The 16,770-nt window shown below is 41.5% G+C and overlaps 1 protein-coding gene across 4 annotated transcripts in view; it reads left to right on the plus strand.

The window, feature by feature from the left end:
• The window catches only part of lama2 (laminin, alpha 2), a 303,798-nt gene extending 289,018 nt beyond the window's left edge, over positions 1-14,780 (plus strand). The window contains exons 55-65 of one of the 4 annotated variants that reach the window (XM_089118335.1): positions 1,750-1,901; positions 1,983-2,159; positions 5,627-5,834; positions 6,481-6,537; positions 8,009-8,121; positions 8,243-8,432; positions 9,815-9,973; positions 10,091-10,244; positions 11,288-11,418; positions 11,490-11,712; positions 14,037-14,780. In XM_089118335.1, coding sequence (XP_088974461.1) covers positions 1,750-1,901; positions 1,983-2,159; positions 5,627-5,834; positions 6,481-6,537; positions 8,009-8,121; positions 8,243-8,432; positions 9,815-9,973; positions 10,091-10,244; positions 11,288-11,418; positions 11,490-11,712; positions 14,037-14,191 — 1,719 coding nt within the window. In that variant the 3' untranslated portion in view covers positions 14,192-14,780. The remainder of the gene's footprint in view (positions 1-1,749; positions 1,902-1,982; positions 2,160-5,626; positions 5,835-6,480; positions 6,538-8,008; positions 8,122-8,242; positions 8,433-9,814; positions 9,974-10,090; positions 10,245-11,287; positions 11,419-11,489; positions 11,713-14,036) is intronic. The other 3 variants (XM_089118331.1, XM_089118334.1, XM_089118333.1) reach the window with 3 other exon arrangements.
• The last annotated feature ends 1,990 nt before the right edge of the window (positions 14,781-16,770 follow it).

The raw sequence follows: 16,770 nt of genomic DNA on the forward strand, positions 1-16,770 counted from the left end.
TGGATCGCATCCAATTTGCGATAGCCCTCCCAGGAGAGGGTGCCGGACCGCCACCTTTTGAAAATCATTATCGCTCGTAAATTAAGTGGGTGTCATTTTGCAGGAGTGCGGCTTCGGAGAGGCCAAGGGTTTTCTCCACTGCTCCTCATTCATTCCTCCAATTTACGGCGAGTCCAGGGTCACCTGCGCCGCGTGCGGACGAGGGTTTGGAGAGAGGAGTCTGCTCTCGCATCGCTCTCCTCAATTCCAGTGCAGCGTGGAGAGGGCGAGAGTGTGCTCTCACAGCCGTCTGTCTGATTACCGGCTCTGAATACATTACTGATTGGCTTTCTCTGTGTGAAGTGCTTCAAAGATATTGTCAAACAGGGTGTTCAGGGTGTTCCCTTTGTAAAGGAAGCAAACATTTAAAAAGAAATTAGGGCTGTCAAGCGATTATATTTTTTTTTACACTACACGATATGCCGATTAATTAATCGAAGTAATCGCACATCAAATTTGACTGAGAAATTAGCCCTAAAAGATCCTTTAAAGTCATTATTGTATTAAATGGGAAAAGCATTAAATACATTACAGTGAGTTGCTTAAAGTGCCTATTATATATTTTTGAATATTCCTAGTTTTTCCAATGTTTTTCCAATGTTTCATCATCGGACTTGTGCTAGGATTTAAATGGCAAAATCAATGGGATTGTTACTGTCTTTAGAGTTCAATCGCTGCGCTTTAGGAAGGCTACTGGACCATCTGACCAATCAGAGCAGAGTAGACCAATCTCAACAGACTGGGTCATCTGACCAATCGGAGCAGTGTAGACCAATCACAACAGACTGGGCCATCTGACCAATCAGAGCAGAGTAGACTAATCTCAATAGACGGAGCCATCTGACCAATCAGAGCAGAGTAGACCAATCACAACAGACTGAGCCATCTGACCAATCAGAGCAGAGTAGACCAATCACAACAGACTGAGCCATCTGACCAATCAGAGCAGAGTAGACCAATCACAACAGACTGGGTCATCTGACCAATCAGAGCAGAGTAGACCAATCACAACAGACTGGGTCATCTGACCAATCAGAGCAGAGTAGACCAATCAAAACAGACTGAGCCATCTGACCAATCAGAGCAGAGTAGACCAATCACAACAGACTGAGCCATCTGACCAATCAGAGCAGAGTAGACCAATCACAACAGACTGAGCCATCTGACCAATCAGAGCAGAGTAGACCAATCACAACAGACTGGGTCATCTGACCAATCAGAGCAGAGTAGACCAATCACAACAGACTGGGTCATCTGACCAATCAGAGCAGAGTAGACCAATCACAACAGACTGAGCCATCTGACCAATCAGAGCAGAGTAGACCAATCAAAACAGACTGAGCCATCTGACCAATCAGAGCAGAGTAGACCAATCACAACAGACTGGGTCATCTGACCAATCAGAGCAGAGTAGACCAATCACAACAGACTGGGTCATCTGACCAATCAAAGCAGAGTAGACCAATCACAACAGACTGAGCCATCTGACCAATCAGAGCAGAGTAGACCAATTTGACTTCAGATAAAGAGTAACCAATGAGATTTTCTCCTTGAAAATGAGGTGAATTGTAATAGATTTCCACTGATCTTTCTAATGAGAGATCTCTCTTGTAATCCCTCACTAGCAATCAAAAAAAAAGGTTTGAAAGCACAGCGCAGAAACCAGGAACATGAGGTTGATTTCTCCTCTCCGTCTGTGTGTGTCTGTAGCCGTACCTGTCTGTGATGCTGAATAAAGGCGCACTGGAGGTGGTGGTGTTCACGGGCAGCAGGGGTGTACGCAGAACTGTCCGGAAACCCGAGCGGGGGATCCTGCACGACGGGAGAGAGCATTCCCTGCGCATCCTGAGACTCCCGGGAGCGTAAGCCACCCTCTGTTTCTCCGTGCCCCCGTTTCTCAGGCCTCTCTAGAGCTGATGGAGCTTGTGTGTGTGTGTGTGCAGATCTTTCTCCATGCAGGTGGACGAGGAGCCGCTCATGCAGCAGACGTTACCCGGCGATCAACCGCTCAGCATTCATCGGCTCTTCGTCGGGGGCATCCCGCTCGAGATAGAGACAGGCGCACAGCGGCCCAACGTGCCGTTTCAGGGATGCATCTGGAACCTTCTCATCAACACTGTGTACGTACAAACTCCAGCACAACCACACATCACTCTTAACGGCCGTTCACACCAAGAACCACAACTACAACGAGAACTATATTTACATTCACACCGAGAACGAAAACTATAAAGATAAATATAGTTGCGTTCACACCAATGATCGATAAGTATAAAGATAACTAAAACGATAACTGTATTTGCATCCACACCAAGGATGATAACTATAACGAAAACTATATTTGCGTTTTCCAACGAATGACAACGTCTGTTTATTCGAATCTCGCGTTGCGGTTTGAAAGTGTGTACGTCATTGAACATGTTTTTGCTGTTCTAGTTGCGTTTACAGGCTTTAACCAGCAGATGTCCTCAGCATGATGTGTTTAGAGTGAAGCTAGTCGAATCCATCTAACAATCTAATATAGTGGACACAACACCTAGACCTTTTCACCGCCACCTCAGAGGAAGCAAGACGATGTTGTGGAACCATTGTTTTCCATGTCCATTTTCTTGAGAAGGGGCTTGACTTGTCTAACAGTGCTGGAATGTGCTGACTTCTGCCATTAACTTCTCCACGATGTCGTCTGCCATTTTAAATGTGTGAAATGGATTTAATTAGAATGGATTCTGATTGGCTGTCAGTGTCTTATCATTCTGAAAGTGATTGATTCCAATGATAACGTTTCCTTATATCGTTATCGTACAGCTGTGGTGTGAACTATTTTTAGCACTATCCACAAGTTTCCTACGCCCCATGAGGCCTTGCGTCAAAAGTGGGCGCGACTTCCGGTTGGAAGTAAACAAAGCGCGATTTGACATGCTTGACACTCGTTCATTCAACAGTTGACAGTCATTCAGGTTATAGCGATCCAAACTAGCTAACGATGTGGGAACACAACCTCAACCAAATTCAAAAGGGTGAAATAACAGTACCTTTACCCTCCGCAGTAGTTGATTGGGAGTATTATAATAACATTATTAATAATCAATACTCATCAAGGCATTGTGACAGACAGTTGTGCGAGCTGACAAACAATTAAAATAAAAAATACACACTTAGTCATTGTGCTTTGGAGTTTATTCAAAATTATAAATGAATGTGCTGCTTAATACATTAACTGGCACATTTGGTATTCTGTCAACACAGGCTTTGATCCTGAGTTTAGGAGTAACATCAGTAGCAAACAGCCAATCACATGCTGAGAGAGTTTATAGAACATTAAGAATTTAAACAAATGTACACAGGAAGATTCGTAGTCTTTTGGGAGGTGATGGAAACTACAGTCTTTGGCAGGATCAGAGACGGGCTCTGGCAGGATCACTCTGATTTCGTTTTCAGCTTATGTTCAAAACAATCCCGTTTAAGCCACTGAATTAGTTTAGTCCGGTTATACATACAACCGCGAACAGCACATGTTGTCCCTGAGCTCCGTAACGACATCGCTCATAAAGATTTGCGTCTTTAAATAGTAAAATAATTCTCCGAAAAACAGCTAGCCTCTTCGCTAACTAACACACAAAATACCATTGGAATGCTGCTTCCGCCGCCTCACCGGAAGTTTCACCCACTTTATTTTTTACAGGAGCGCCCCTCGGAAACTTGTGGATATGTTTATCATCCTTGGTGTGAATGGACCTTTACACATTGAAGTTCCCTTTCGACGCATCGTCTCATTCCCTTCTCAGGGGACTAGGGTTACAGTCGTAACCTGAGATGTTATTTGGCTTAAAGGTTTAGTTCACCCAAAAATGACATTACTGTCGTTAATTTCTCTCCCTCATGTAATTCCAAACCCGAAAGACCTTCGTTCATCTTCAAAACAGAAATGAAGATATTTTTGATGAAATCTGAGAGCTTTCCAAACCAGCCATAGGCAGAAAGGTAGTAAAGACACCATCAAAATAGTCCATGTGACTCCAGTGGTTTAACATTAAATTTTATGAATACATATTGTGCGCAACCGCCCCAAATAACGACTTAATTCAACAATCTCTTCTCCTCCACGTCATTCTCCAACTAGTGTAAATTGACGTATTATTGGCCGGCTCCTGCGTCAGCATTACACGCGTGTCGTGGTGATCACATGACCAGCGTCGCCCAATAATGAGCCGCCGTTCTGACGCAGAACCTGGAAGCGCTGCGTTTACACTACATCAGCTGTGTTGGAGAATGACGTGGAAGAGAAGAGATTGTTGAATAAAGTCGTTATTTGGGGGGGTGGGGGGGTGACATTACGGTGCGATTTTAATCATGTGAATAATTTTCTAGAAATAAAAATTCCAGATACAGCATATTCATTTTTCATTGATACTTGCACCAAACAACACAATAAGATGAATCTGTGCTGGTTTGCATTGGCCGCCTCCAGTTTTCACTTTGTTTTGCCTCCAGCTAGCGCCGTGACGTAACTGTGACGTCGACGCAAAAGGGGTCTATAAGAAGCTATTTTATGTGTTTATCCTAATAGACAGCATGTTTTCAAAAAAGCAGCTTTACAACCAGAGCTAATGATAACATTAGTACATTTTTGCACGTTTTAAGCCTCATTGCCAACTTGAATCAAATAAAACATAATTTTCCAACAACAAAAATGTGGCTCGTAAAAGTGCTGTGTGGCTAGTAATTTTGGAAAACCACTAGCCACATTGACTAGTGAGCAAAAAAGTTAATGTCAAGCCCTGTTCATATTCATAACATTAATGTTGAACCACTGGAGTCTCATGGACTATTTTAACAGTGTCTTTACTACCTTTCTGGGCCTTGAAAGACAGTTGCAGTGACGTTGTGGTCTATGGCTGGTTCAGAAAGCTCTCAGATTTCATCAAAAATATCTTCATTTGTGCTCTGAAGATGAACGAAGGTCTTTCGGGTTTGGAACGACATGAGGGGGAGAAATTAATTTTATTTTTTGGGTGAACTAACCCTTCAATGCAAATACATGCATAAGTTTGGCGTTCCTCTTGGTTGGTAAAACTAGTTTTGTTCACTCTTAGCACTAGCAGATTTCTCCGAACAGCAAAGTTAGCAAGTGTGTTAAACAGATAGTAGCATGGCAAAGACATTAGCGAGGTCACCTTTAGCAGCTGGAGATAAATGTGGCAGATAACCTCCAGAGCTCATTCACTGCAGTGTGTCACGGCTGGATCGCGCTGTAGCGAGAAAGCCACCGACGGCTGTAAACACTGACCCATTTTCCCAGCCTCCCGTGGCTGTAGATTAAAGGTCTTGTTTGCAGTTTTGAGGTGCAGTCATAAGCTAAACGCTGGATGACTTTAACAATCACAGTTTTTCTTGCTCTAATGAGGAGTATGAATCTCTGCCAGTGGTCTTTTCCACTCGAGCGAACCCCATTGCCCTCTACCGCACTCATTTAAATGAGTCTGTCCTTGCTCATAACTGTGTTCATTATTCACCTGATTGGAGTCAGGTTGTGTCATCATTCCCTCAAGTGAGCTGTGTGTTGTGTGTGTGTGTGTCAATGAAACAGCCCGGTGGATTTCTCCCAACCCGTGGCCTTTGAGAACGCAGAGATTGGTCAGTGCCCTGACCTGGCCCCGCCTCCAGCCCCGCCCGAGATCCCCGAGGAAGAGGAGGAAGAGGAAGAAGAGGCTCCGGCCAAACCAGCGCTCACACCCACAGAAGCAGCCCGCCTTCGACCACCAGCCTCCACTGTACGTCCTCCTGACAAAGGCATTGTGGGTAGAGAGTCCTGTGTGATTCCTGTAAATAAAGTTCACTGCTCTATGCATATATAGATGGGCAAGTCCAGAGCTGAATGTGTAGTGAATGTTGGCACATGCGTTTCCCCCAGAGCCGTTTACCATTTGTGTTCCCAGATAGCAAACTGACATTGAATCAACGTGGAAATATGGCATCGAAACAACGTTGATCTGACATTGTTTTGCTCATCGAATTAACGTTGAACCAACGTCAGACGCGTCATTCTTTCAAAACTAACGGAAAATCAACTTGAAATCAACGCGTTGTTTCAACGTTATGAAAGCAAACCAATTTTCGATTTTCATTTAGCTTTGAAGAATGCCGCGTCTGACGTTGGTTCAACGTTAATTCGATGAGCAAAATCAACGTTGTTTCAATGTCATGAGAGACGTCGTTTCCACGTTGATTCAATGTCAGTTTGCTGTCTGGGTTTCCATGGATAAACTAAGAGCTGAATTCATTATCACTGCAAATTTTTCCCGCACGCTCTAGGATTGCTGTGATGGTTTGTTGGATGATGATGTGTGTGATGATATTCTCTTTCTCTTCCAATGCTTTAATGACAGGCATGAGTGATGTTTGTAAAAGCTGAGCTGTTTTGTCTCTCTCTGCTACACACAGGCCACACCCCTCACCCAGGCCACGCCCCTCCCAGACACGCCAATCAAAGAGCCCGCGGTACTAACCTACTCACACACACACACACTATAGCGTGAACACTGCGGTTCAGAGGCACTTCTGAAACACACATCTTTGGGGCGTTTGAGCTTTCATCTGCTTCACGATGCTTGTGCTGTTTCTGCAGCTTTTGATTTCTGAGTCCCAGTGTTGTTCAACAAGCTCTTTTATCTCACAAGACAGCTCAATAGCTCACCAGCGAGGACACACACCTCCATCGGCTGTGCTCTGGCTCCATCTGCTGACTCCACAACAGCATCTGTCAAACCCATGCTTTAGGATTAGTTGTTGTACAGTGTTTTTGGCAACACTTTATTTTACAGTGTCATTGTCCCACATGTTACATGTAGTCACTGTAGTAATAACTATAAATTATGCATAATTACATGCAACTAACCCTAAACCAAACTCTATCGATTAACATCTATATAAAGGCCATGTCATGGACTCGGAATTGACTCGTACTCGAAATTTTTTTTTTAGGACTCGGACTTATTCCCGAGTCCACTCGAGTTCAATTCAAAATATTTTTCATGATTATTAATGTATGTTAATAAAATATTTCTTTAAATTGACTGACACGCCCAGTGATTGGTGATTTTCTAGTGCGCAACTGCGCATGACAAATTGTAATAAAATTACTTTTAACACCACCTTCTATGTGGCCTTTTTACCCTAAACTGATCATATTTTTTAAACTCTAAGTAAATTCAGTGAAAAAAAAGGATTTCTCTAAGTAAATAAAAGTAAATTAGGTAATCAACCCTCACTGGTCTCGGTCTCGACTCGGACTCGACCGTCTCTGGTCTCGGACTTGACTCTCTATGGACTCGGTCTTGACTCGGACTCGACTCTCTCTTGTCTCGGTTTCGACTCGGACTCGAGTGAGGTGGTCTCGACTACAACACTGATATAAAGGCTAGATGTCTCCCGGCGGAGTGTTTATCGTCATCACCGGCGGCCATCTTGTCACACACAGGCTTTCTGGCGGGCTAGGTGGTATCTGATGTGAGAAATACTCTTATCTCGTTGAAATCTTGACGGATTTACAAACGGTTTGGTTTCTTACAAACGTTATTAACGTGGCTATAATTATCTGGGTGATTATTTATTTATACACTTATTATTCATAAGTATGCAGTATCATAACTACATCTCTGCCGTTTATAACAAACCAGACCGTTTGAAAATCGGTAGAAAATTGAGCAAGTTACGGTGATTTAAAAAGTACATGCACCATTAAAACAATGTTACCAGTGAGCGAGCTGCCTGTGACAAGATGGCCGCCAGGTGCTGACGTCGACCTCCATTGGCCAGCAGCGCGGACGAGATATCTAGCCTTTATATACATATCTATGTATTAAAAGTACTATAATAACACTGTAACACTGACGCCTTCGTGTTTTTGCCGTCTTGGTGTTTCAGAACTGTTTTGGAATGTTTGATTGACATGTGCTCTGTCCAATCACAGGTGTCGTGTGCAGCAGAGGCGGAGCCTGTCGTCCTGGAACTGGCCAAACAGTTTGGTCTGTCCAGAAACAGTCACATGGCCTTTGAGTTTGATGACAGAAAGGTTAAGAACAGGTGAGTGAGTTCTCCTCCTTCTCCTCCTTCTCATCTTCATCCTCCTCCTCATGTGTGTGTGTGTGTGTGTGTGTGTGTGTGTGTGTGTGTGTGTGTGTGTGTGTGTGTGTGTGTGTGTCAGGCTGTTGATGGAGTTCGAGGTGCGCACCGAGGCGGACTCTGGTCTGGTGTTCTACATGGCCAGGATTAACCACGCTGACTTCGCCACCGTCCAGCTGAAGGAGGGCATGGCTCACCTGAGCTTCGACCTGGGCAGCGGAAACACCTCCGTCAGCGTGCCACGCATCATCAACGACGGCCAGTGGCACAAGGTCAGGGCTTTTGACCTTTGACCCCTGATGCATGACACTGAGAGGAAAGCTTTTGCCTGATGTTCTGTGAAGGTAGAGGAGATTCATACGTCGTGTTAGGACAGAAACATACTTTATGCAATTATATTTAGCCAGAACGCTGCATTTAAAGGGTTAGTTCACCCAAAAATGAAAATTCTGTCAGTATTTACTCACCCTCATGTTGTTCCAACCCCGTAAGACCTTCGTTCATCTTCGCAACACAAATTAAGATATTAAGATCACTCCTGTATACTAGTCCATAGGCTTCTTGAGGGAATGACAATTGATGGCCTCGAAAAGTCATTAAAGACATCGTTAAAATAGTCCAAGTGACTACAGGGGCTCAATCTTAAGTTTATCAAACGACGAGAACACTTTTGTGCGCAAAAAAACAAAAATAACGACTTTATTTCAACTATTCACTTCCTTCTCCATGGGCCTGTAGTCAGTTAACGTAGTGTGATTGCGTAGAGCTACGTCACACGTAGGCTCACTATTGGCCGACGCTGGTCATGTGTGTGTGATGCGTGTGACGTACAATAACAGAAGCTTACGCTATTAAACTAGTAACCTGACTCGCGCAGAGGGAGAAATAAACGAATAGTTGAAATAAAGTCGTTATTTTTGTTGTTTTTGCGCACAAAAAGTGTTCTCGTCGTTTGATAAACTTAAGATTGAGCCCCTGTAGTCACTTGGACTATTTTAACGATGGCTTTAATGACTTTTCAATGCCATCAAGTGTCATTTCCTCAAGAAGCCTACGGACTGTACGCAGGAGCGATCTTAATATCTTAAATATCTTAATTTGTGTTGTGAAGATGAACGAAGGTCTTACGGGGTTGGAACAACATGAGGGTGAGTAAATACTGACAGAATTTTCATTTTTGGGTGAACTAACCCTTTAAGATTTTATGAATTGATACTTTTATCCAGCAAGGATGCATTCAATTGATCAAAAGGGACATTTATAATGTGACATACGATTTTTATTTCAATTAAATAATTCATCAAAGAATCCTGAATAATAATAACACGTATGACGGTTCCCACTGAAATATGAAGCAGCACAACTGTTTTCAACACTGATAATAATCAGAAACGTTTCTTGATCATCAGATACTCATATTAGAGTGATTTCTGAAGGATCATGTGACACTGAAGCCTGGAGCGATGAATTACACTTTACTATATTCACATGGAGAACAGCTTTTTTTAAATTGCATTCATATTTCACTGTTTTTACTGTATTTTTGATCAAATAAATGGTGCCTTGGTGAGCAGAAGAGACTCTTTAGAAACATAAACATCTCATGACCCCAAACATTTGAACGTGTGTGTGTGTGTGTCCTCTTTGTGTGTAGATCCGCGTGACGAGAGAGAAGCAGAGAGGGATCCTCACGATCGACGGCCTCTACTCCAAACACACCACCAGCCCCAAGAAAGCCGATATTCTGGATGTGGTGGGAATGTTGTATGTGGGCGGCTTACCGCTCAACTACACCACCAAACGCATCGGGCCTGTGAGTGTGACGCGTCAAAAACACATTCATAAGAGTCAGACACCTTTTGTGGCCACTGAAGGCTACATGACCCTGCTTACGTCATTGTAATACACACATGCACCTGTGCTTCTGCAGGTGCTGTACAGTATCGACGCTTGCATCAGGAACTTCAGGATGATGGGTCAGGCCTTGGACATGGAGACGCCCACATCCAGCTATCGCGTGGGATCCTGTTTCGCAAACCCAGAGAAAGGAACTTATTTTGATGGCACAGGTTACGCCAAAGCTGGTGAGGCTCAATATTTCACTCCTCTACAGCCAGTCATTTAAAAAAACGTACTGGAGCACATGTGGAAGTGTGAGTGGGGTTGGGTATCGATTGAATTTGAACAACTCCAATTCCTATTTCGGTTCTGCTTATCGATTTCAATTCCAGTAAGACACACGCACACACACAAAAAAATTACATTTCATTCACATTTAGTCTTATTGTTAAAACATTTATTTAATTATAGATGAATATCATGAACAAAAAAAAGAACACTTTGAAAAATACCATAGAAAAACTGAAACTAGCTTAACTAATAGAGATTTCAAGCATTAAAGACAATAAACACTCAAATTAGCATTAAAAAGTAGCATTCGCAACAAATAGATCGAACTGTACAAAGGTACGATTAAATAATCTGTTTTTTCAGATGTTCAGGTATTCAGATATTTATAAATAAAATATATATTACATTGCTTAGTGTTATTATAGAGACAGCAGCATGGATATTAGGCTGCTGTCACTTTAAGAGTCGCACTGATTCAATATACTGTTACACGTGTGATTTTTGGATAAAATCGTCTTCTACATATGTAGCCTAATAAATGTTATAATAGGCTAATGATGATAATTATTATTATTATTTGCGAACACGGACCTAAATCACACTCCATCTTCTAAGTCAGGTGACTGTAAATGCGCAAAATCTGTTTCCATTGCAGTTTTGCGGAAAAAATACTTTTTTCGAATTGCCTGAAAAACCTCCTCATGCGAGCGTAAAAACTTTTTTGCGATAAACGGGAGTTTTTGCGAAATTGACGTGTTTCCATTGAGCGTATTTTCATTTCGCAATTTCAATTCGCGCAAATTGAAGGGTAATGGAAACGCAGCTAGTGAAAACAGCGCACGAGTCGTTTCACGCTTGAATGGCTTAAAATCACATTGAAATGCTTGAAATAAGAGGAATCAAAATTAAAATTGTAGAACAAGTATCTGATTCCTGACCTCAAGTGTTTGGATTTTGTGTTGCAAACCGTAAGAGTGCTGGTTGTGTGTGCGTACAGTGAGCGCGTATCGAGTGGGTAACGAGGTGTCGGTGGATCTGGAGTTCAGGACGGCGCAGGGCACCGGAGTCCTGTTGGGCGTCAGCAGCCAGAAGATGGACGGACTGGGCATCGAGCTCGTCAATGGAAAGGTCATCTAGATTGTCCTTTTGTGTTCAGTTGTTTATTTCTGAGCGGTTTGTTAATGCGAGTGTCTGTGCAGCTGTTCTTCCACGCTGATAACGGAGAGGGCCGCTTCACCGCCGTGCACGAGCGGGGGCAGGAGGCGGGGCTCTGTGACGGACAGTGGCACAGTGTCTCCGCCCACAAGCTGAAGCACCGGCTGGAGCTCGTGGTGGACGGCAGGCGGTCCGAGGCGGCGAGTCCAGACGTGCGCTCCGCCTCCGCCGACACCAATGACCCTGTGTATGTGGGCGGATACCCCGGTACGTCAACTCTGTCGCCACAGTGACGTAGTCTACCGGTGACGTAGTCCTTATTTCGGATAAATATTGTATGGTAATCAATGGCGAGAGACAACAAATATCTTGATCTCGTTTGAATTATGCCCTGATTTACACATATGACGTTTGTCAATTTAAAAGATACATTTTACAATCAAGAAAGTTGCAGTTTGATGTAAAACTGTTGAGGTATAAGACTGTGAAAATACATAATTACAAAGACTACAAACCCCAAAGGAGCACATTTTCTCTCAATGAATGAAGCTAACTTTACTGAAGCTAACTTTACTGAAGCTAACTTTACAGAGGCTAACTTTACTGAAGCTAACTTTACAGAAGCTAACAGAAGCTCACTTTACTGAAGCTAACTTTACTGAAGCTAACTTTACTGAAGCTAACTTTACTGGAGCTAACATTACTGAAGCTAACTTTACAGAAGCTCACTTTACTGAAGTTAACTTTACTGAAGCTCACTTTACTGAAGCTAACATAAGCAAATTTTACTGAAGCTAACTTTACTGAAGCTCACTTTACTGAAGCTCATTTTACTGAAGCTAACTTTACTGAAGCTAACGGAAGCAAACTTTACTAAAGCTAACAGAAGCTCACTTTACTGAAGCTCACTTTACTGAAGCTAACAGAAGCACACTTTACTGAAGCTAACAGAAGCACACTTTACTGAAGCTAACAGAAGCTCACTTTACTGAAGCTCACTTTACTGAAGCTAACAGAAGCACACTTTACTGAAGCTAACATAAGCAAATTTTACTGAAGCTAACTTTACTGAAGCTAAATTTACAGAAGCTCACTTTACAGAAGCTCACTTTACTGAAGTTAACTTTACTGAAGCTAAATTTACTGAAGATAACAGAAGCTAACTTTATTGAAGCTAACTTTACTTAAGCTAACAGAAGCTAACTTTATTGAAGCTAACTTTACTGAAGCTAACTTTACTGAGGCTAACTTTATTGAAGCTAACAAAAGTAAACTTTACTGAAGCTAACTTTACTGAAGCTAACAGAAGTAAACTTTACTGAATCTCACTTTACTGAAGTTAACTTTACTGAAGCTAAATTTACTGAAGATAACAGAAGCTAACTTAATTGAAGCTAACTTTACTTAAGCTTACAGAAGCTAACTTTATTGAAGCTAACTTTACTGAGGCTAACTTTACTGAAACTAACAGAAGTAAACTTTACTGAAGCTAACTTTACTGAAGCTAAATTTACAGCAGCTAACTTTAATCAAGCTAACAGAAGCTAACTTTACTGAAGCTAACTTCTATCATTGTTTCTATAGTCTTACGTTAGAATCGTAACGTCACACCGTCATGCCTGAGTGTTTTGTACCAGACTGCACACACACACATGCAGCGAATCTCGCTCGATGTTTCCCTTCCCGAGAGATGTATTCCATTGAGCGATTTTCACATAAAACTAAATGTTTCTCTTCTGTTTTATGACAAACTGCGACTTTCTTGACTTTCAGAATGATCTTTTAAATTGACAGACATCATATGTGAAATTCAGGGCACAGTTCAGACGGAATAAAAGATAAGTTGTCTCTCGCCATTGACTGCCATTCATATTTTTCCGAAATAAGATCCCATGAGCCGGAAGCGGAGGGGCGGGACTTAGGCTCTCTATAAGGTACGGGAGGCTGTGCTGTATCGTGAACAAGTCACGGCTGAAGGGCATTGTTATTATCAAGATACACCACTAGTCTCGAGTACCTTATTGCTTTTATAAAACAGTTACCACACAATACAAATATTAAAGCCAAAAAATATGTATCAATGAAGTAAAATCACTAAAAGCCTTCCTTTCGCTGGAAAAAAATAGTCCCTGACCGTGAACAGCAGCAGAGTTACATTAGATGTGGCGAAGACAGTCAGTAGAGAAGACTATTGAACAATGTCAATAATGACACTCTCCAACCCATCATTTTGTTGCTCGTTCTCCTTTACACCCTAAACACTTCACACCCAAGGAACACAGTTCTGTTGAAAAACCTCATGTCATGACAGCAGTCCTGAGAACTGTTGTTTATTTAAACATTGTTATGAAAAAATTACAAATACTAATATGATTTTAAAGCCTCTTCAGGACAAGTGAAATTGTAACTCTTTTAGCAAGGTATTATAAAGGAGGAGTTAGCTGGAAAAATCCCAAAATACAGAAGTTTAAAAATTAGGAACAGACCAGTTTCAGTTTGTATACATTTAACTGGTGTTTAAATCATCTTAGCGGACAGAAACGTTCACATACTTGAATAAATGAGCGAGCTGGTGTGTGTGTTTGTTGTAGAGGGCCTGAAGCAGTTTGGACTCACTGTAAACACACCGTTTAAAGGCTGCATGAGGAGTGTGAAGATCACCAAAGCTGGGAAGACTCTGGAGGTTCAGATGAACAAAGTCCTGGAGCTCAGAGGAGTCCAACCGCTCACCTGCCCTGCCAGTTAAACACACACACACACACACCTCTAACCAAACACAGTCTCGGTCAATAGCCAAATAACACAAGGAATATTAACACGAAAAACAAACAGCTGGACAAATCAAAGACTGTAGAAAACCAGTTCAAACCAGTCTGATGTCATTGGGGAACCATTTATAAAGCTTTTTACTTGACAGTAAGGTCCCATTAGTTAACTTTAGTTCATGCGTTTACATGAACTAACAATGAGCAATACATTTGTATTACACCATGTATTAATCTTTGTTCATGTTATTTAATAAAAATAAAATGATTCAATGTTAGTTCATTTTAGCTCAAGTCCATTAAAAACATTAATAGATGCAGCTATTTAATAACGAGTTGAAATTAATGTTAACAAAGGGAACCTCATTGTTAAGAGTACCAACTTTTTATGCTGTAGTTTGTAACTTGTGTATCTGTGCGTGAAAGACCTGAAACCAAAACAGTGATGTGAAGAACCTGTGGTAAAACATCAAGATCTTGACATCCAAAGCCTCCGCAAAGCTGTTGAAGAGCGAGTGACTTGAATCGGGACACAATCATAGTTCGTTAATCATCTACACTCCTACACTGAAGTGTATCTACCAAACACTTAACAACCTTCATAAACTTGTAGCTAGTCGTTACATTGACACAACATTTTAATGAATTACAGCCTGTTCACAATGAGTTCCGCTTCGAAATATCAAAACGACCCGGACAGAAGCATAGGCCGTTTCTCAATACCAAGTACGCAGACTTCGGACTTGCGTCCTTGGTTGTTCAGACATGCAAGTTCGACTCCGGAGAACGAACTCCCGAGGATGTGAGGACGCAAGTCCGGTTCTTCTGCAAATGGAACAGAGCGTACTTAATCGCGTCACTCAGCACGCTCTACTCTATATTTTAGGCAACAATAAAACGAAATTTGCTACAACTCTGCATCTTTTCATCAACAATAAGACGAAATATGTTATAAAACACCCCTCTGACTCTTCATTAACAAAAAACAACATAGCCTATAATAGCCTAATGGCCATGTGGTTCAGGCAACGCGATTCTCTTCACTGCATATATTTATAACAAAATGAACATGATCTTTTTGTTTTCATTGGATTGGATTTTTATTGACATTTATCAAACAGAGACAGGGTTATGTCATTTTATTTTATTGTTCATATAGTGAAGACGATATAAAAAAAATAGCCATGAAACCTTAAAAACTTTTTTTTTTTTTTTTTGCGCCATGGAACAAATTATAGTTTAACCCTTATGCTGCATTAGGGACATTTTTGGTCTTTTGCAGTTTAATTTCTTTGACCATTTTGGCTGTTTTAATGCAAATGGTATGAAATTTGGCAAAATTGTGACTTTTTGGATACATGTAAAAAATGTGATCCCATTTTGCAAAATATGTATAACACGCACTGTGTAGATCAAATAGTAACACTCAGCACCATAAAGACCAAAAATGGCCCATTGAAACCCATTAAAACGTTGTTTAAATCCGAGGCTGTCAGTAATACATGAAACATGATTTTTGCACAAACATCCTTTCATTTTGAAGCAAAAGCATTATATTTGCATTATATAGTGTATTCCACCAGATGACGTCACTACATATTTATTCCCTATGGGTGGAAATGCACCTTATTTTAGGCAATAGGCAATGTTTAATAGGTGGCCATTTTTGGTCTCTAACGCGCTAAGTGGGATTTTTTGCAAAGATAATCCAAATCTAAAGTTTTCTCTTTGCATTTAGTTTATTGAAAATAATTGAATTTTTGTGTTTTTTCCTCGATGGTTTCGCAAACAAAACTGGTAATTAAAGGGTTAAAATCCTGAAATTGAATACATTTTTGGTAGTTATGATGAGGACTGATGCTGGTTAAAAGATTTAACTTGGTAAAAGTGGAAAATAATAATAATATATCATATTTTAGGCAATGTTTAATATGTGGCCATTTTTGGTCCTTAATGCACTCAACGGTGTTAAAAATCTAATGCAGCACAAGGGTTAATGAGACTAAAGATAGACTTCTACACAAGACGAGCTATACGTCAAGGTTTATCCACTAGACTAGAGAGATCAGAGCCGGCGGCAAACGTCAGAAGCACTAGCCGAGGAAAAGCTGTTCCAGTCGGGGTTGATCTCGCTGAGTGTCCGCTGAAGGCTTGGATGTCAGAACTCCGAAAACGTCAGATGCATTTTACAATATAGGCGCTATCTTTATAAATAAACTACAGATTTGAGATTTAAACAACCACATTCTTGCCTGAAACACTCTTAAAATTACATTTCATGACTCAATAACAGTAGTATTTTGATATTTCGCGGATTTTCTCCTCTCCTATTTACGCTTGCTGGTTGGTGCGAGGTGCATTCTGGGATACCTGGCTATCTCAAGTCCACACAAGTCACCTCTCGATGCATCCTCGGTAAACGGGGCGGATTAAGAACACGTCCGGGGATTTGAAGTGGACTTGGCTAGATGCGAACTTTGAATTGGAACGGTACTTCGGCAGCGATTGATGACGTTTCACAAGTCATATTGAGACAAGTACGCATATTGAGAAACGGCCA

The sequence above is a fragment of the Pimephales promelas genome, chromosome 13 (assembly GCF_988280905.1).
Source record: "Pimephales promelas chromosome 13, fPimPro1.hap1.1, whole genome shotgun sequence".
Lineage (NCBI taxonomy): Eukaryota > Metazoa > Chordata > Actinopteri > Cypriniformes > Leuciscidae > Pimephales > Pimephales promelas.